The sequence below is a fragment of the Pholcus phalangioides genome, unplaced genomic scaffold (genome assembly GCF_987345545.1).
Source record: "Pholcus phalangioides strain wild (caught in Gottingen) unplaced genomic scaffold, Ppha-v1.0 ptg000009l_1, whole genome shotgun sequence".
In the NCBI taxonomy this organism is placed as follows: Eukaryota; Metazoa; Arthropoda; class Arachnida; order Araneae; family Pholcidae; genus Pholcus; species Pholcus phalangioides.
In genome coordinates this window covers 45,663,686-45,685,872 of record NW_028301602.1, presented here as the reverse complement: position 1 = coordinate 45,685,872, position 22,187 = coordinate 45,663,686, and the positions used below count along the sequence as shown (strand labels likewise).

The 22,187-nt window shown below is 34.3% G+C and overlaps 1 protein-coding gene across 1 annotated transcript; it reads left to right on the top strand.

The window, feature by feature from the left end:
• On the top strand, positions 1-21,547 carry LOC149083187 (E3 ubiquitin-protein ligase ZNF598). Its single transcript, XM_089236362.1, has 7 exons — positions 1-102; positions 346-526; positions 10,575-10,808; positions 11,451-11,662; positions 15,557-15,780; positions 17,483-17,576; positions 19,721-21,547. Coding segments are annotated over exons 1-7 (2,370 nt in total). The 5' UTR covers positions 1-100; the 3' UTR covers positions 21,144-21,547.
• Positions 21,548-22,187: the final 640 nt, after the last annotated feature.

Sequence of the window (22,187 nt, the reverse complement as noted above, 5' to 3'; positions counted from 1 at the left end):
GTTTGTAGATGTGAAGACGTGACGGAAAGACGTCGAATATGTTTCAGCTCCTCGCTCTTAGTATAATTGAACAGTGGTGGACGTGTTAGGTTTGATTTCGATGTAATTTTCAGTTTCATGAATGAATAATTTTTCATCACGCAAGAATCAAATAAATAATAAAGACAATAATTATTAAGAATTATCAAATTATTATCATTAAAAATTTTTACATGGGAATATTTGTGTACTTGTAATATACAGATTAAGGGATCGTAGTAACAAATACTATCTTGTCACACTGATATGAAGTAATTTTAATCTCTTTTTTTAAAATCTTGTTTTTTTCCCCTTGAAATCTTGAAGGCAAACAAACACAAAGATCATGGAAGATCCTTCAGCCGAGATCTGCGTCCTGTGCTGTCGGGAAATACAAATCTATGCCGTTGGTTCGTGCGATCATCCAGTTTGTTTTGAATGTTCGGCCAGGATGAGGGTCCTGTGTGAACAGAACGAATGCCCCATCTGTAGAGGTGACATGGCTTATGTGAGTAAACGAAGCACTTTTCATTTGATTGATATGACGTGTCCATTGAATGGTGTTTTTTTACTGAAATGCTTTACAACGTTGATTCTGTGATTTATCTACATTTAGATCAAGTGAAACAGTAAAAATCCTATGCTGAAAGAGGAGTCGATTACACCAAAACTTGTCTAGGTTAAGGCCCATTTACACGCTTTGAGTGATTACGTGGGCAACTGAATTTTAAGTTAAAGTAAATGCTCATTGGATAATTTCTATGGAGGCCAAGCCCAACTAGTGCATGCAAAAAAGAGTCTGCTGAAAGGGAGGGTTTTATTTTAAAGCTTATGGCTCCCATTACCGCCGCTGTGGTAGTTGAATAGCTATAGTTAACGAACTCGCATTGCGAGCCACCTGGGTTCAAACCCTACTTGCCGCCATAGTGGTGGTCAGCGGAAGTTCATTTTCTATGGTTCCAAACTTCGAGGCACGAATGTAGGCCGATCTCCCCGTTAAAGAGTCTTACAGAAAGCAACTACAACGAAACAAAAATTCAACCATCACATATTACTTAGAATTTGTTAGATAGATGACACTAAAAATTCACACCCAACACTATATACGCACTCAAACTGTTAGGTACGTATACTCACACTTCTGGCTCAACTCAATTGGTAGTAAATTGCCCATAGTGATAGACCGGAGTCGTGCTCAGAATAAAAGAAAAGGAAGAAAAGCTCTCACTACCAGTAATATACCTAATTCATGAGAAATTTCACACATTCATGGGGGGAAAATCTGGCAATGTAGGAAATTTCTTGGCATTAGTAGGAATAATTGTTTATTAAACAAAAAATATTTGAAATTTTATTTTTTAAATATAATACAGCGTTTTTCTTAATGTTAAATACTTGATTACATATTTTTATCAGTAGATAGCAGCAAATTCGTTTTAGATGAGTGGGAAATATTTCAAGTCTGTTCAGTTTTTAATATATAATAAATGTGCAGATGCAGTATTTTTGATAGCTAAACCGACGGCCTAAGGAAAAGATGTGACTTTTCCTTAGGCCGTCGGATGTGTTTGTCACCGAAAAAAAAGTCTCCAAGGGATTTGGATTATACTGCATCTGTTCCAAATAAATCCTCCACACCAGCAACCGATTATTTTAATCTTCGATTTTTCAACTCTTGGTAGCACTTTGACCGAATGCTCCATGTCCCTTATTTCCAGCATTGATTGATTTTTAGCTTGTTTGTTACAGTAGTTTTCATTTTTATTGTTCAAGAAACATTCATGGTGAAAATATTCTTCAACGAACTTGAAGGTTGTGTTCTCTGGCTACTTTGTCATCCTGTATTTCCGAGGCATTCTAGCTAAATGGAAGGAAACAACAGAGCATAAACAGGTTCATGCTTAAGATTAAAATAAACCCCCCTCCCCCTGAAAGAGAACAAAAAGACCTCTCTGAAAGGGGCATGACCTGCCCACTGGCTATACATGCACAGAGGTCTACTTAACCAAGGATAAATAAATAAAATGGATTCTGTTCCACTTTCTACGTATCACTTCATTTACTAAACTGAACCCGTGTAAACGACCCTTAACGTCTGCATACATTCTAAAGCTCTAGGTAACTTAAAAGTTAGTTAACTACTTATATAATGCCTTAATGTATATAAACAGGCCTTAAAGCCAGGTTTTCCTAGAAGCAGGTTTTTTTGTGGCACGTGAGCTGAATAGGACCATTTCGTATTAGCAAAAACGTATAACTTTATCATGCTATGCATTTGTGTTTTCTTAATATGGCTCATCAGTTGTTCTGTCGTCTGCATTGGGAGACAGAAAAAAAGGAAATGGGAAAAAAAACAACAAAAATGAAGAAAAGGTGGGAGAAACGTGCGGCGCACTATGCATTTGACTCCTCCAGAAGCAGGTGGCCAATCACGCTTGTTCTTAAGCTCTGGGGAGAGGTGTGTTGCGCTCTGCAGGAGAACAGTCATACTGCTTTTCCTATTGGTCAGTGGACAACATGTCGTGCTGGGCAACTCACATTGCACACAACGGCAAAAACTTTGTCCTGGGAAGACCCAGCTTTAGCCACCTACGAACAGCTGTAATTTTATCCCTTTTTTGGGAACAGCTGCAGTTGAGTCTCTGTAATCTGAAGTGAATGGGACTGAAGCTACCTTGAATTATTGAAAATTCATATTATCTGCAAAAAACAATAGAAATCAATTTTCAGAGGTGGGGGGGGGGAAGGCATAGACTTACAGGAACAGCTACAGCATAATTCTTTTTGGTGATGTGTTGGCAATCTTTTTCTTTGGCAAGAAAAACATCTGAAAGCATGACTAGAAGTCACCAAGAGTGGAACTGAGTCATGTTTTTGGACAAAGTCCTTGCCAATGAAAAACAGTCGCCAACACAACACCAAAAAGGGATGATACTATGGCTTTTAGAGCAAAAAAATAAAAATAAAAACAACAAAAACAATAACAAAATAACATTCCCAGACTAAAAAAATGAGGGATCAAGATTAAAAATATTACATCCTAGACCTGAAAAGTGGATTGAAAATAATAACCTGGACTCTATCTTTCAAAAGATACAATGATCAAGACAAAAAACTCTGGGTTCAATAAAAGCAGGATTGTGGGATTAAAATTATATGCAAATACAAATACCACAACAGGCAAATTGCTCAACTTGAGAACCGCTGGTTAAAAGAGGTAAAAGTGTGAAATTTGCACCCTTTCTAGTCCATCGCCCAGGACAGTAGACCTGCCTGCTCCCCTCCCCCCCCCCCAGTTGCGGCCCTGCCCTGTAGGCCTAATTTTTATTTATCACTTTCGCTATTTCACCAGGTTTCCATTCATTCACATTTTTCATATCAACTGAATTTAGTTCCCGCCAAATCTGTTTTGCTACATCACCATATACCGTTCTTTGAAACGATTCAACCAGCTGATCATTGCTTGGAAGTTTTCGCATCCAACTGCACATGCGAATTCCAAAACCTCTTCTCCTATGAGTGGACTGGTAACTGGCACATTTCGGGAAGGAATGGCCTGAAACCAGGTAAAAACAGCTGCATCCACATGTTATAAATTCGAAAAAAATACATGTAAAATAAGTTTATCATTTCATACAGCAAATAATTACTCTTGTGAGTTAATGAACCAACTCGCGTGGTGCTGCCTCTATTGAAGATATTTGAACGTGAAGAAGGGTAGCTGTTGCCAACTATGGATTTCTTAAAGTTGTTTATCACATCAAAATAATCCCCAGTGTCGTTGAAAATGTATTTTATTCTGCTCAGTTGAGAGAAAATTATATATTTTTAAAAAAAAATTTTGCTTATATTAGAATTGTAATTAGTCAAAAAATTGACTCTGAATTTGAAGTCATTCCTTTTGTCATAAATACCAATGAAAGCTGCGTTGTCGTGAATTTTGATTTTCAAGTCCAAAAAAAATCTGCTGAAATATGGTCATTGTTGGTCTTTTTGAGAGTATTCGGATATATTTTATTACTGATTTCATGAAAATTCTGAAAATTGAAAATAATTACACCATCTACATATCCAAAACCACTAATTTTTTCACAAATAGAATTTTCAAAATAGTGCAGAAAAATATTGACAAAGCCACTGGAAAAACTAGTTCTCATAGGAATACCAGTAATTTATCTGGAAAAATCCATACCATTAAAAAGGCAGTTCTCTAAAATGCAGAACTTGGAGAGACATAACCAAACAATTTTTTCCATATTAATACAGTTTTCATATTTTTCTAATAAAAATTCACAAATTTTTAAAATATCATTATGAGAAATGTTTGTAAACAGATTCTCAAATTATCATTCATAAGAAATTCCAAGATTTTTTTAAATTATTATTTATAATGAAGCCATTACTTATTTCATTAAGAATTTTTTTGAGAATGTGAAAAAATTTTAAACCAGTTGTGTGGGTATAACTGTTGGTATTACAAGTAACATATCAAAATTTTACAGGTTTTTTATGAAATTTAACAGTGATGAACAAATATGGAAGTTTTAAATTGTCATCAGAAATTTTTAGTTTTTGAAATGTGCAAGATTTCTTTTGTGACTTTCCTTTATAGGTCGGTCTACTTTGACGTATGTATTATTATGCACATATTCTTTGATTAATAACTCTTTATAAAACACTTTACAAAATACAATTAGTTGTGTGGATAGCTTCTGGATTTATATCTCACTATGTCTATCATACTTCTTTTTAAACGTGTCAATTGTGTTAGAATTCACAACTCCTGGAGATAAGCTATTCCATTTATTGGCAACCCTATTATAGGAAAACTCCTTGCGACACCACAAAGTCGCACACTTTGTTCATTAAACACTTCGATCATATCCCTCAGACACCCGCGTTCTTCCAATGTAAACATATTCAAGAAATTGAGTCTTTCTTCATAGCTCAAGCTTTGTGTGCCAACAATAGCACTCTTAGCTCTTCTCTGCACCCCTTAAACCAAGTCTATGTCCCTCTGTAGGTATGGTCCCTAAAACCTTACAGCCACTCCAGTACAGGGACGGCTTAAGCCTCGAAAAAGTGGAAAAATGACTTTAGGAGAACGAGGAAAGACCTTTTTAAGAATAAAACCTAGCATTCTATTCGATTTTTTGACCACAGCTGAACAATGTTCAGAAAACCTGAGCTACTCGTCAATGAAAATTCCCAAATCTGTGACCCTGGTTGCATCTGAGATAATGGTATCTATAGCCTGGATTATATGCAAATACATATGCATTTGCATATTTTGGTTTTTTTAACATTAATGCATATAAATGCGTAAAATCAAAGAATTTTCAGAATAAGTGCAATAATTTTGTTTTATAATTTTTCAAATGAATATTGCTCATAATATTTTCATTACATTGGTTTTTCCCTGCAGGTGGGATTAAAACGGTTGTTATTTGTTTGGAGAATATTGTAAATATTTCTATCAATTCATGAGATCCCACCAGTGGGGGAAAAACCAATGTTATGAAAATATTATGAGCAATATTCATTTAAAAATTATAAGAAAATGCTTTTTAAAGATTTTCAATCTCTTTTTTTTAATTGATTGAGCTTTAATAAGCTTTCAAAAATATGCACTTATTCTGAAAATTCTTTGATTTTATGCATTAATGCTAAAAAGGCCAAAATATTTGCTAGAAATACCATCAAAAGTGTTCAATTTGTTTTTAGAAATAATGTGAAATTCTTTTGTAAATGGCATTTTGTTACTGAGCAGCTACGACCAACTAGAAATGAAAAATTCCTAAGTAAAAACTATATGGAAGTTATTTGTATATACATATATGTTTTAGGATGTTTTTTTTAATAAATGAATATGCACTAAGAGATCATGTAAAATAGGCATTTTAAAAACATATCTGATTTTTTTTGCACTGAGAGTTTTTTATGCATATTTTCTTATTTTGTGTATGTGTTTTTGGAATTTTTAACTTTTCCAGGATTTTTTAGTGCATATTTTGTGTTTTTCGAATGCATGTTTTGGCATTTTTAAGTGCATATTTGCATATTTATGAAGCATATTTCACCACTTTTTAATGCATAGAATTTGGGCTCTAGTGATATCATTCAACTCATAAGTGAAACGTGGGTTGTTCAAACCAAAATGAACAACCATGCACCTGTCAACACTAAACGTCATGCTCCATTCATTAGCCCATGCTGCAATCATATTCAAGTTTGTCTGGAGCATCTCCCTGTTGCTTTGATTCCTGGCTACCCCTATAAGCTTCATGTCATCTGCAAATTTGCTAACAATTCCATCAATACCCTGATTGAGTTTATCAATAAAAAGTGAAAAAGTATAGGGCCAGGGACACTTCCTTGAGGGAGTCCATTTTTGACATTTGTCCAATCAGAGAATTCCCAGTTCGCCATAACCGGTTGTGACCTATCTCTCACCACGATTGTATTCAATTCAACAAGTTGCTCTCAATGGTTAGTGTACAAAAATTAATAAAAATGGAAATACAACCTGATAAACCACAAATCCAAAACGACATATTCCAACAGGATTGTATTCAATTCAACAAGTTGCTCTCAATGGTTAGTGTGCAAAAATTAATAGAAATGGAAATACAACCTGATAAACCACAAATCCAAAACGACATATTCCAACAGGAAAAACAATGTGATGTTGAAAAAATGATATATACCATACACAAAAAAAATCTCTAAAATGCCAATGGAAACACACAAACCACAGCAGACAGAGGAAATGGCCGACCAGAAAGAAAAGTCATTTTAATAGCATCACTGATCTTTGGGCAAAGTGATTTTCCTAGAGCCTTTATACCTGGCTTGAAATATCTGCTGCTACTACTACTTAACTGTAGATGCACCTCATACACATTCCTTTATAGAAATACCTGCTACCCAATTCATATGCTCACTGTCATAAATTTGATTATATCTCATTCATTTTCATGAGCTCCTATCCGTACTTAAGGTCCCCAGGTTCATGGACCCCATGCATTAAGACTGCACTGCTCGTAGAACCTATTTTGCTCTTAGTTTAACGGCTTCATTCACTAAGATTAAGATTGCTAAGACATATGCCCTCTTTATGAGGGAGGCTGACAGACTCGTACCCCCCCCCCCCTGGGTCCCATATATAAATGCTATTCTTATTTTTTACACTATAAATTTAGTATATAGGAGCCTGCGAAAAGTCTTGTCTTATGGGAGGGGGGGGGGGGTCCACCAATGACCCCAACCAAGGGATCAAGACCCATCAAAACTGAAATTACTAGTTTTCTTCCTTTGAAAAAAGAAATATAAATTTATTCAGAACAGAATTTTGTGATAAAAATTTTTCACAACATATACTGACATAAATATCGATACACTGTGAGTTGCATATGAGTTGACAAGGGGTAACTTGGTTACCCGCACTGACAACATACAATGTAGCTAAAATTAGAATTCATTAGTACAATTGGTATTGCTGCATTAAATGCGCTAAAAAAATAGATGTATAAAACAAAATATAATATGTGAACAACAAATCGAAGGAAATGCATGTAATAAGAATAAAAAATAGAGATGGTAGACAGGTCAGGTATTTATTTGTATACGAAAAATAAGCAAACCGCTTCGGTGAAACATAATCAAAATGTCCAAATTTGTCTGAGTATTAAAATAAGCTTAAATATTTGGTATATTAGCAATGTATTATTGAAGTTGTCATTTAAAAGCAGGAAACAGTATATATTTTGCAATTCATTAGGTAAAGTATTGTAAATTTTAGGAGCAATATGTAAAAAAAAAAATGTTTGCAAAAGATATCTTTTCTATGTAAAGGAATCTCAAAGACCACAAGAGTTCGTTTCAAGGAAACATTCATTTTGGGTCAAACGGATCAAAACAAAATGAAATAAAGCATGTTCTTGGTAAAAAAAGAGAAAAAGAGGGGTTTGAGAAGGAATTTTGAGAAACTCCAGCACCTCAGATCATCCATAACCTCAAATTTTCGAGACTTAAGTTATGGAGATTATTGTATACAGGGCTCCCACTCGTCCTACTTTTCCTACTTTTTGGTAAAATGTCCTACTTTTGTCCTACTTTCTCGGTTTTGTTCTACTTTCTAGTTTTTGTCCTACTTTTCCTACCAAATCCTGTTGACAAAATTTGTGTAATTGATTTTAATTGAGCAGAAAATCATTGATATATTGCCAAATATTACAAATGTTGAAGAATGCAATTAATGATTTTGCCAAAGCAGAAATTTTATCATTTTTAAGGTTATTTGGAGGGGGGGGGGGTGTATGTGGACCAGTTGGTTGATTAATTTTTCATTTGCTTAGTTTGAGGGTTCAACAAGTATAGTAGTCATTAAAAACTTCTGTCTGGATGGGAAAAATAATTTTGTATTTATTACTTCGTAGTCTTGGACACTAACTAACATTCATCATTCAAAATTATGGTGCAAAAAGGTGAAACAACAGTTTGCATTTCAAAGCAGTTGGATACATAGGCCTATTCTAGGTTTGGTGATTCTGGTGCGACCCAATAGCATTCAGTTGTCTTCTGTATTTTTAAGGCATGAAGAGGCATAAACAATATTTACAATGTTCAGCAAAAAGCTAGAAATGAAAGTGCTTCATTTGTCAAAAATGATTACACTGGCATTGAACAGTAAAATGTGAACAAATCCCTTTAAAAAATGATGGACAACGCAGTAAAACAGGTTCACCTTGCCTTATTTACATCGGATCTTGCAATCTACACATTTTGCACTGTGCTTTTGAAAGTGGTCTCGAAGAAGCGTCATTCTTAAAAAACGTAAGTCTTCAAAATTTGCTGTGCGTTGTCGAAGAGAGTTGAGGAAGACTCCAAAAAAAGAATGTAATATATATGAAAAGAGACAGCAAAGAATTATCTGTGGTTGCTAGTACACTGTTTTGGCAAAAAATTGGTTTTGTAACCAAGTCATTTATCATTGCTTTGGCAATCTTATGTCAATCTTATAGGAAATTGAAATAGTGCTATGAAAAAAAAGTAAATTCAAAATTAATTTTTTTTTTTTCAAAAAAAATTTTTTTTAGGGATTTTTTTCCATTATGCTATGATTATGTTGTCTAAGGGGGTTACCCTCCCCCATCCTACTTTTTATTCCTGCGTTTTCCTATTTTTTCTCATTTTTTGAGTGGGAGCCCTGTGTATAGTATAATCCCTTTTTGATGATTTTTTCTTTGCTAAGGAAAAAAACCTGAAAGCATGACAAAAAGTCTCCAAAAGTGAAACAAAGTCAGGCTTTCAGACGTCTTCCTTGCCAAAAGAAAAAAAATCTCCAACACATCACCAAAAAAATATAATACTATGGCTGTTAAGAAACTAAAGACAAAAGCAATAACATACAAAACAACAATCTTAGACTAAATGAGGGATCAATATTAAAAATGTAACATCCTAGACCAGATACGGTATCGAGATTGAAAATGAAGCAACATATTATAAAAGGAACAACAAGGTTATTATTAAATAACCAGAATAAAAACTGAGTTATAACTAAGTTATTCCAGAATAAAAACTGAGTTAAAAATGAAATCCTGGACTCTCTTTTAAATAATACAATTTTCAGCACAGAAAAGTAATATAAATGAAATGCACAACCTTACAAGGAAGGGAATATTCCAACGAAAAAAAACCAAGGTAACATGATTCATGACGTTGCATTTTAATGTTGCCAGCAGTGAAACGGAGTAATGCTTTTGGATGTTTTTCTTGCCAAAGAACAAGATCCCCAACAAAGAAAACAAAAGAAAAAATCACAGTTTAAAACAAACGATCCCAGAAGCTAAGGCTGTATTCATAGTGGAGCGAAGAGGTACGAGGTACAAGAATTGTGACTAGGAAGAAAAACTGCTTAGGGGTGGAGGAAGAGATGGCTGAGGAGATGATGATGATGGTGATCCCTCCGCAGAAGAAGGAAGGAAAAAAAGGGGGGAATGGACTAATCTGCAGATAGCAAAAATCAGCAGACAGAGATAAAAACAAAGAGGTTTGTTCAAATTGCGCACCTCATTGAGTGACCTCTTTCTTTCTTTTGGCTCGATTTATGTGCAGCGTAGAACAAAACAATAGAATTGTTTTTGTCTCTTATGCACTCCCCTTGGCACTATGTGCCCAAACTAACTAAATTTTACACAGACCTATTTTTCCCCATTTAATTCAGTTCTTGGGAGGGATGATTGCCCACTTTCTGGATATGTGCCTGGTGCAGGGTTCAAAGATTGATGTTATTCATAAAATTTTTGTTCGTCAAATTTACATTTGATCTACATCATCACCAAAGCAAAATATGCAGAAATCAGTGACATGTCTCATAATAATCATTGCTTCAGCAGAACAATGTGGAAGAATTTTAAGAGAAGCTTACAAAACAGTATATGGGAATTTTTACTGCAGAACATTTCCAGTCAGCTTAGTGCAGAACAATGCAAAACATTCTGCTTTGGCATATATCATTTGTATTAACATAATTTTATCGATTTTTTTTTCAGGTGATGTTCACACACAAAAAGCAATCTTTCTCATCCATGTGCAACTTTCCTCTGATGAATAAGAAATACATGATTCGTTTTGAAGATCAAAATATTAAAGAAGCTTTTGAAAAACTTCTTGAGCATAACTGCAAATCCTGTGGAGAATCCTTTGATAATTTCAAAAACTTGGAAATTCATGTTCGTCGACAGCATAAAATGCAGTTCTGTGATTTATGTGTTGGCAGTTTGAAGGTATATTTACTTCTTTAATTGAAAAAAAATGAAACACTATCTTCATTCTATTTTTATGCTAATGAAATGTTCATAGTGTGTGTATTAATATACAGGGTGGTCATAGAATAACTTCGCTGATCTACTATATCTGCTAGAGCCAAAATATATTTATATTTTTGCCCTAGCAGAAATTAAATATAACCCAATGGCTATAGGTGAAATGACTTTCTTCAGTGACGTTACAAGCTTCGTGTGGAGGCCTTATGCTATAGATGGTGTTGGCCTGGATCTCTTTCAGCCTCCCTGTGGATCTTGGAAGTTGTGTAATGAATTAAACCGTTGAGTTAAGGCCAAAATAGATGGGAATAGGACTCCCCTAGAAAAGTTGTTTTCTATGTCTTTGGATAATTCAAGTTTTCAGTAATTCCAGGTGGTCTCGGTCCTGTTCACCTCAGATTACTGAAACTCCACTGTAACTATTGCTGGCGTGTTAAACACTGATCATGCTGCATGAATTGGCGATGAACTCAGTTTTCACTGGGTGGAACTGTTTCACTGCATTTGGCTCTCTCTTGAGCCAGGGGTTGGGCACCCTTGATCTAGGTTCTTGTTTGAAAAGCTTTATTTGAGTATTTAAATTGATTTTTTTTCTTTGTTCAGATATTCACATTTGAAAGAAAAGTGTATTCAAGAACAGATTTGGCACTTCATAAGCGACAAGGGGACTCGGATGACACTTCATTTCGGGGTCATCCTTTGTGCAAATTTTGTCAAACAAGATTTGTTGACCTTGATGAACAGTTTCGACATCTGAGAAGAGAACATTTCTTCTGTCATTTTTGTGATGCTGACGGATTACACGAATACTATAGGTTAGTGTCTACAATTTTTAATATGGTAAGAGATCACCTATATGTAATTTGTTTTAAAAAATAGGAATTTCACAATTTTCTTCTAGGTTATAGGTTTTTACTTATAATTTGGGTTATTTTATTTGTGTTGTTTGGATCCTGGTATAATAACAAAGAACGGAGTTAACTATTTCAAAATGAATAATTGCCATTAGAATCTGTAACTTGTTTTTGGGGGGAAAAAAATACAAATTTGAAAAACTGATTGTAAATACTAACGATTTATATTCATCTCAAATATAAGGTTATCATCTCCATTTCATAATATTGATATTATGTGGGGGGGGGGGGAAGTAAAGCAAGCAAACAATTCTCGGTCAACCCACTAAAGTAGCGGCTTCGCAGCCACCCTTAACTCAATCAAGCAAGTGTTCCTCATCCTTCCCCCCAACCCCTCCCCAGATGGCAGCAGTGGCAAGTGTGGTATGGTTTTTCTCAGCCCGATATATATACAGTAGAACTTAGTTAATTCGAATTTTTGATAATTCTAACTTTTACAAACACCCCTTCGAGTTGTGTAATTTAATTCAAAATTTTTTGAATAATTCAAAGCTGGACTTCAGCAAATTTAGTTTTGGAAAATTCTACAAAAATCTAGACGGCTTTTCTCGATCAAGTTACTAAACAACAAATTTTCAAAAACAAATTAAAATTTGAAAATTCTGTTTTTTCTCTAATATTTTTTTCCTTGATAATTCAATGCCCATTTTAACATTGTTCAGCTGGAGTGCATCGAGAATGTGTACCACAATACTGATTATGCTTTTCAACCTGTATAGATCAAGGTGGCGCCTGACAGTCGAGTAGTTAGGGAGCTAGCCTCTCACTGTGCAGGTCTGGATTTCAATCCCGGTTCAGCCATGGATGTCTACTAACACTGACAAATTCCTTGTACAGGTCATTCTGATCCCTTGGGAATACGTGAGGATCACATAAATCTTAAAAAAAAGTGTAACATTCAAAATCTGAACCTTTGTTATCATTAAGAGAATGGAAGTATTGGAAAGTTCAGAATGTGTACAAATATAAATACAACACCACAACAGGCAAAATGCCCAACGAGGTGGCTGAGAATACGTTACTGCAGCAGTTCTCAACCTTTATTGACTCGCGGAGCCCTTTTTAGTATATAATTTCTATGGCAGAGCCCCTGTAGTCCTCTCTCTTGTTTCTATCAAAACAAGATAAACTGAAAAGTATCAAATTCACAAAATTGATTTTAATTATATCAAATATACTGAGTTATATTATTCTTCTCGGGCTGTCGTGGACCCCCCAGGAAGTACAAACAGAGCCCAAGGGCTCAGCAGAGCAACTATCGAGAACTGCTGTGTTACTGAAAGTATGACGTTGTGATAGCGTATTATGATAAGCAAAATTTGAGCAATAGTTTCATAACGGATGATCATGAACCATTTTCATGTATCAGGCTTTGAACATGGTCAAGAGATTCAGCAGTGATGTTGATTCCAAAATAGTGGAATAATGCAGCAGCTAAGATCAATTTTTTAATTATAAATTATATATAAAATTTGAGAGACAGTTTCATAACTGATGATAAAATTTTAATGATTGATAATTATTATCCTATGCGAATTTTGATGATTGAGTTGCAATTTGTAGTAGTTTTACAGGTACAGGATTAATTTGATAATTCAAATTTTGGATAATTCAAACTTTTTCTCAGTGAATTTGGACTTTTAAGTTTTTTTTGAAGCATGGCTCAAAATTAAGGGCAATCAGTAATAAAATAAAAATAATGAACTGAACCTTTAATGATTTGCACAATCGTGCCTATCAGTACACCAGTGGATGGCAAGTACAAATATTAGTGATTAAATTATTGGAGATACACAAGACAGGAACAAATGCATAAGGTTTGAACACAAGAAATATAAATGCATAATATAGTTTCGAATCCAGATAGATTTAAAAAAAAATAAAATAAATAAATAAATAAAAAAAATAAATAGAATAAATAAATAAATAAAATAAATAGAATAAATAAATAGAATGTTACCTGGGCGCATGGGCAGAGATATGGAGCAAACAACAACAGAAAGGGCGTCGAAACTACTGCCCCAAGAAAAATAAAATTTTTGATATATCCTCGATAAATCGAAAAAAATGTAGACACATAGAAGGAGAGGGGTTGCTAAACATTAGATAAAAGTTTGATCGGGAGTAGGTATGGCGAAGGTATTTAGAGATATGAGTATGTCTTTGAAGGGCAAAGAATGTGCATTCCTTAAGAAGGTGAAAAAGATCATTGTAGCTATTTAGTTGATTGCAATACTGACAAGGTTCATCAAGGTTAAATTTGTGCAATATACCTTTGTTAGTATAAAGTATAAAAGGGTAAAGGCGAAGCCTGGCCATATTCTTACGGACCGCCAAGGGGAGATTGAAGAGAAGGTAAGACTGTAGGGATAGCGAAAATTCAAAATTATCGGCAAAATGAAATAATGTTGAAGCAGACAATCGAGATCTGTCTTCTTGGAGAGAGATATCAGTAAAATTATAAGTAAGGGATGTTAGAACTACTGGAGTGAGGTAAGGAGTGGGTGTACACCATATATCAGGTCGACCACAGAAAATAAAATAAAAATAATTGAAAAAATGACAAATTTATTAATGGTTACAAAAAAATTTGCATGTTTATTTTATTTTATGCTGTTCCAAACACTTTCAGTATCATGAAACAAGCTTCTTCAAACTTTCTGCATAAAATTTCACCACCTTAGATTATAGCCAGTTTTGCACTTTGATTTTCAATTCGTTACTTTCCTAGAAATGTGAGCATTTTCAGTATCTATTGTGCATAGATTTTCCAATAGCTAAGATTTTCAGTCATGATTCTGAAAAATGTTGTCCTAGAAACTCTAGTTAAAGATTGCTTATCGTGAAGTAATGATTTTTTTCACATTTCCATTCACACGCTCAAAAAGACTCAGTCCGGACACTAGGTCTGCCACTCCTCTGCTCATCGTGAACATTTAAACAACGTCCCATTTAACCCATTACACCATTGCCTTACTTTCCCTTTACTCATTGCAGTAAGTCCATATGTTTTACGCAGTTGACTGAATTTCAGCAACATTATGTCTTGCCTTTGGAAATCTAATCACTGATCGAGTTTCACAACTGTCAGGATTTGTAACCACACTCATTTTAACACTGTCTTGCGAAGGCAGAAAACAATCAACTGACGGCAATATGGAGGTTACATTCACAACAAACCAGTTAATGCTGCTATGCATGCGCAAACCAATCAATATTGCCAATCACTTTTTATATGCGATAGGCCTTTAACTTTGAACCGTGCCTCATAATATAATATAATATATTTGATATTAAACTAATGTTGGCATACACTCATATGAATATCATATTTCGTTGTATCTATTATTCATTTTCTGTTAATCTTATCCTTTTGTTGGCTTAAAATGAAACATCTGTTTCACACATTTTACAGGCAACTATTTATCATATCCATTCACACTATATTGTTTTTTCACTAATTAAATGATGCTGTACAACTTTGTAACTGAAAGTTTTGCTCTATCTTTCTTCATTTTTGATTTTTAATTGTTAACTTCTGAAAAAATCAATTCAGAAGTTAAATTGATGAATTTATGAAATTCATTTAAAATCACTTCAACTTATAAAGTTCATCTCTAAGGGCTCTTCATATTATTGTATCTGATCAGATGGAGTCACTTATCTAAATTGCATAGCTATAGTTCTCTCTCCTGTTGCAAGTTATTGCAGGTCAAAGAATTGTATATTTCACCATATATTATCATTTGTGGGGTTCTTCCCACATATTCATACCTAATTGTTGTCTTCTTCCAGTGAGTATTCTTATTTGAAAGACCATTTCCGGAAAGATCACTTCTTATGTGAGGAGGGTGAATGCGCTAAAGAGCAACAGTTTATCAGCAGCGCTTTCAGAAACAAATTAGATCTACAGGCTCATAAGGCATTGAAACATTCTAAAAATAAAACAAAAGCAGAGGCTAAACAGGCTCGAACATTAGACTTTGAATTTTCTTTTGCACCCAGAAGCATGCAAAATGGTAAGCTTCGTTTTTTTTTTTACTTTAAACAAATTTAATCAGTGAGAAAAACAGTACTAGTCAAAAATTCTCAATTCCAAATAATCAAGTTTTAAGCTCTGAAACTGGAACTTTTCTTTTACTAATTCATACTTAAAATATGCCTGGAGTAGTTAGGGAGAAAGTCTGGTAAAATAAACTGCTCTTGTGCACTCAATATATAGATCCATATTTTTTGAATCAATTCATGAAAAAAAAACAAACAGGACTTTTAGATTTGTACTGTTTTTTTCCTCACCAATTCGATTCAGTTTAGTGTGGGGGGGGGGGGGATAGAATGCTACAAACTGGATAGGGATTCTATTTTTAATTGACTAAACCTCAACTCTCTTAAAATATCCCCTTGTACCCTAAACCAGAGTTGGACAAATCTCAGTTGCCAGGTCGCCATGGCAACTGGAAAATTGGTATTGGCACCTGAAATTTTCTAAACATAGTTTTCCTAAATTGGAGTCTAGGGGCAATACAAAATTTTTTGATTTCAATACGTTGTGTCTTTTCACATAGGGGGAAAAGTAAAAGAAAACATTTTTTTATATGGGACTGTTTTTTTTATTGAGTAAAATCACATGCTTGGCTCCTAAGAAATTTGGCTGGTACCTAAATATTTCTTCGATTTGTCAAGCTCTGCTATGTATAAATATGGAAAATAGCTGGCGGCTGCTAAAAACACGAAACAAGTATAACTCTAACAACATAATTCTGTTAAGGGCCACACATACACTGGGAACAATTCTGGCATGTATTGATTCATTAGAAATTCTGCAGAGGAATGTGTACAAGGTACATGTGCGGTTAAGTAGCAGTAGTTCCTATATCCTTTCATTCAAAGAACACATGCTTTTAGTTATTTATTTACAATAACCCCAGAACGCATGAAATGTACTTACACTGAAAAAGTAATAATAATGTAAAATAATGAATAAATAAAAATAATCAGAAATAATAGAAGGGAAAGCACTTTGCATACGGGGCCAGATTGAAATCCTCAATAGCGGGAACAAATCTTGCATAGGAGGTGCATACAAGTTCTGATGGCCGACTGTTCCATATTCTTGCCTGTACCCATGGAAAAAGCAATCTCTTTTGGCCATTGGTATTATTTGGAAGCGATGCCTTTGTATGTTGACTCGTCTATGATCTTGAAGAAAGGTTCTCCCAATGGTTGATAAACCATTTGGTTGACTAGTTTGCAGCAGATCTGCAGCGATTCTACACCATTCCACTGAGTTCAAACCCAGAAATTGAAGCCTCTTGCAGTAAGACCAGCTATTCATTTGGTAAAGGAACTCTGGTTTTTCAAGGAGCCGTGTGTCCTTAATTTTGTAAGAGCTCAATACTTTCGACCAGAACTCCATAATCGGGCAAACTTCGACTTTATGCCTATTCCAACACTGTCTGAATCAAAATGAATCAGCTGTTGAAAAACAAGAACCAAGTAAAATCAAAAAACTATTAAATTGTGTTTATGAAAGCCTAAGCTTTTGGGTGACTCATGTCACTGTAGATATTTTGAAGAAAAAAAAATTATCATACCCAAATGCGGTAGTAGCCGAAAATTAGAGTAGAAAAGAAAAATTTCTATTTTTCCTTAGTTTTGTCATGAATACATGCTTTTGAACTTTTCTGAAATAGTTTGATTGCAATTTGTCTTTTATTATAGGTGAGAGAAGCCCAAACCATAATGATTCCAGACGAGGGCGGCATAAAGGTCAATTGAATCAAAAACTACAAACTACTGAAGAAATTTATCAAAAGTAATTTTTTTAATACAATTCATTGGAACACAAGATTACTTTCTTTATATTTTGTGGGTGGTGGAAAAATTTCATAAGTACTGTGAGTGTAGGATTGTTGCACATATTAAAACCTCTGAAATTATTTTGTCACAGTTTTCAAGCTTTCAATCATTGGGAAGTATAGCTCAACCCTTTCAATACTGATGGTACTTTGAAGTGCCACCACCTTTTTAGTTCCTGTAACATCCCTTACATATGTTGTTGTGTGTTGGTATTTCGAAGTATGAAGGCTGTATAATTACCACTTCACGATTACCAGATGATAACACAACTGTTAGACTACTAGTTTCTTAAATATGTTAATTAATGAAATTTAGTTGAATGTTTTACCCTGTAAAAGTGTTAACCACATTACGCAAAAATGTAATGAAGCAGTGTTTTACTGCATCGCAATTATGTGTAATGCATAAAACACTGCTTCCAACAAAATTTTCCCTAATAAATATAGAAAACAAATTATAGCTTTCTTTGTGATATAATTAAAAAAAAATCAATAATTATGTATTATTAAACATATTTGAATTGGTATTTTTATCTTTGTTGTAAGCATATAGTGCTGACAAAACTTTCAAGTACCAGGTTGATTGATTTATTGTCTAATAAATAATATGAAAAAAATATCTTTCATGTTTTTAGGCCTTTATATAGTGACTAATAATTAACTGATCTATCTAAAATGAGCGGTAAAAATTTGTAATCAGTATGCAGGTAATAAGCTGCTTGATATTTGCATTTGTGTGGATAATTAATTATTTTTTTGTTCTTGTTCTATATATAACTGCTTTTTGTGTCTTAGCGCTCGTTCGATTATTGCGTATTAAAAGTCAAATATTGGTATCCCTTGATTTACGCAACATTTTTTTACAAGTTTTCATTGTAATGTGACTAGAGATGTAAAATTCTCGAGAATAAGGGGAATATTCTGTAGAAGGACTGCTATATCATAAATAAGTTGAGAATAGTCTTATTATTCTTGACGAGAATATTCTGCAGTTATTTATAATAGTCCTTCCAGAGAATATTCTCAAAAATATTTGTAATTATATATATTATAATGAACAATCTCTGAAAATAACTTCAAAATATATTATCATTGAAGAAAATATTCTTGAATGTTCTCATTGAAGAAAATATTCTTGAATGTTCTCATTATTATAAGAGAATATTCCCTGGAAATACAAATTACTTGGGAATTCTTATTATTTCTATATGATATATGAATATTCTCCGGTTATTTTATAATAGTAGTCGTAGTCTCTCTCCCCCCCATCGGGGAAATCGAAGTTTGTAGCCCACAATATTAAACTTTAAAAGGAAGAAAATGAAACTAACGTGGCTGAATTGGACAATTTGAATACAAGTGATACAGAATTGAAAATAACGTTTCTGTATCTTCTTAGAAGAAGGGGATCTTATGAGTAGCTTCCTTTGTCAATCAACTTTGTTTAATTTTTTAAAAACAAATACAAGGCCACAACAGGCAAAATGCTCAACGAGGTGGCTGAGAAAAAGATGCTCATAGTAAATATGGATGTCATATATTTCTAAAATACAGTAACCCCCAATTATAACATCTATAAATTATATTGGTTTTAAATTATTTTTGAAAATTTTTATAATTTTAAAAAGAAATTTTTTAGTCTTTAAAGGTTTTCAAGATCTTAACAAAAACTTTTGAAACCTCTCACTATGACAGAGAATATTTTCAAACTAAAAGCTGTCGTTATGAGGTGATTATGTCAAAAATTGTTTTGTTTTAAATGGCAATGAAAACTGGGTTATGTTTCGTAATATGTATATAATAAACAAAATTAGTAGAATTTTTTTAACTATAAGAAAGAAAAATGAATATAATTGAAAAAAAAATCAAAAGTGTAATTTCGCAACTCCTCTTAGAGAATGTAGGTACCACACACGATTGCTGCCAACCCCCTTACAACATTCTTGTGGCTAGTTAATGTTTTGGATAGAGAAAATAAAATTTCTGTGTCATATGTGAACATTTCGTGAGAGAGAAAAAAAAAATGATTTTACAGTACTTTATTGTTTATTTTCTTTGGTTGCACAAATTGCATAAAAATGAGTTTTCTTTCTATATTTAGAGAGCCAGTGGAAGATATTCAAGAAAGTCAAAAGAATCAGATGAAAAGTTTTAACACTTGCGCTGAGGAATTTCCTACATTATCGGGTGAATCACGGGAACAAAGCAATAACAGCAGTTCATGGCTTGCAGGAGCTGTGCAACACAGAACACCACAACAGAAGAGGTCTGAAGACTTCCCAGCGCTCACTTCTCTTTCCTCAGGCCAGAGCAACAAAAGCTCCAGGTCTAACCACAGCTTCCAACAGCCGAAAGTTCCAAAGTCACCGTGGAATGACCAGAATCGGATTGGCAAGCTTTCACAACCGAGCACTGCTGTGAATACCGAGAAAAACAAATCCTCTCAGTGGACTAAAACCAAGGTTACAAAATCCGAAGAAGAATTTCCTAGGTTGGAAACAAAGAAAGTGTACCAGAGTGAAGGCATGCCAAAAGAAGGACCTAATCATCAAAAGAGCTGGCCGGTAAATCTTTCTAGTCAAACTGCAGAACAGTTGGGTCAGGAAATTTATGAAAAGTGCAAATCCAAAAAGAAGAAGAAAAACAATGTCAATAATTTGGTTAATCGCATTGGTTTTGAAGATAAAGTAAAACCTCAACCCAATTTGACGAAGATGTATGGTGGTATAAGTGACCAAAACATGAATGGATACGATGAGAACCAGGACCCTCTGCAAGCAGCGAAAGCAAAGTGCTTGGCGTATGAGCGACCAAAAAAGGTTACAGATGATGACAACGATTCCCCGTGGCGTGAAAAGGCTAACTTCATTGCAGATGATTTTCCTCCCTTGGAAACATCTAAAACCATCACGAAGGGTCCTCCTGGCTTCACAGCTCCTGTGATATCGAGTCTTCCTCCGCCTGGTTTTTCTACTAAGTTAAAATCCAAACAACAGCATCATCCGACTGCGAGTATATCACTTAAATCGGTGGCACAACAGTTGGCGTCAGAAGACATGAACAGTGATTCGGAATCACAGGCCAAAAAATATATGTATATTCATCCACCATGTTTTCAAGAAAGAAATGATTCGCTCGCACACATGATATATGGCTTTCTAGAAGAGGATAATGACTCTTTTGACAGGTTCAAAATTTTATCGGGTAGCTTTCGCAAAGAAAGAACAACTGTTCAAGATTATTACACAGAGTGTTTATCTATTTTCGGAAGAGAAAAATTTCACAATCTATTCTCGGAACTCATATGTCTTTTGCCAGATATATGCAAACAACAGGAACTATTGACAATTCACAATCGATTTTTAAAAGACGAGTTGAGAAATAGAGGAGCTGTACCAAAAGATATATCATCTGGCAAATTACCGATTAATACACTAGCATCCTGTTCCATGTGCATGCAAGTTGTAAAAACGGCCGATTATTCAGACCACATGCAATGTCATAACAATGAAGTAAATGGTTGAAATTGTTTAGTTAAAAGAAATAAAAGAAAAAGTATAAGTAAATAAATTTTGATGTACTGAAATGTGTGAAAGAAACCGATTGGATTATGCTTCGCAAGTGCAGTTAGTAATAATAAGAATGAACTTTACCTGTGGAAATTCCCGCTTTTAAGAATAATCCTGGCACCACACAGTTTGTTCAGATTCTGTTTATGAATGTCATTGGCATTCGGTATACAGTATATCGCAAAATTAATTATATATATATTTGCTACATATAAAACAGATCAGTCTCTCAAATTTTGTAGAAATATGTGCATATGTATACTTAACAATTTTATAGTCTTATGTACATCAAAGTCAATGTTATTTGAAAATATTTTTTTTCAATATTTTGACTACAAAATAAATTATTAATTTATCTATTTCTTTGCTAATTTTATCACTTGACATAAAAAAAATTAATTAAGAAATGAATTTAACTATTATACACCCAGTGGCCAAAAAATTAGGAACACCCTGCTACTTACCACTAATACCGTGTGGGACCTCCTCTGACTTCGATGACAGCAGATTGTCTTCTAGGCATGGACTCTACAAGTTGCTAAAACTATTCAGGAAGAATATCAGCCCATGCTAATGAAATAGCAGATCTTAATTCCCTCAGATTAGAAGGTGGTATTTCGGAGCTTTTAACAGACCTTTCAATCTTGTCCCACAAATGCTCAGTTGGGTTGAGATCAGGTGACTGAGGGGGCCATTGAAGCAATTAAGACTCTAAATCATGTTCCTCAAACCAATCTGAGATAATTACAGCCCCTTGGGAGGGTGCATTGTCCTGCTGAAAATAGCCATCATTATCAGGAAACATTATGGCCATTAAAGGGTGCACATGTGGTCAACAACGATGTGGAGGTAGGAGCTGGCATTGATGGATGTTTTCAATGGAATTAAAGGACCAAAAGTATACCAGCAAAATGCTCCCCAGACTGTGATTCCGCTGCCGCCCCCTTGAACAGTTGTCATGTGGCATGCCAGATCTATGTGCTGTTTGCGCCACACATG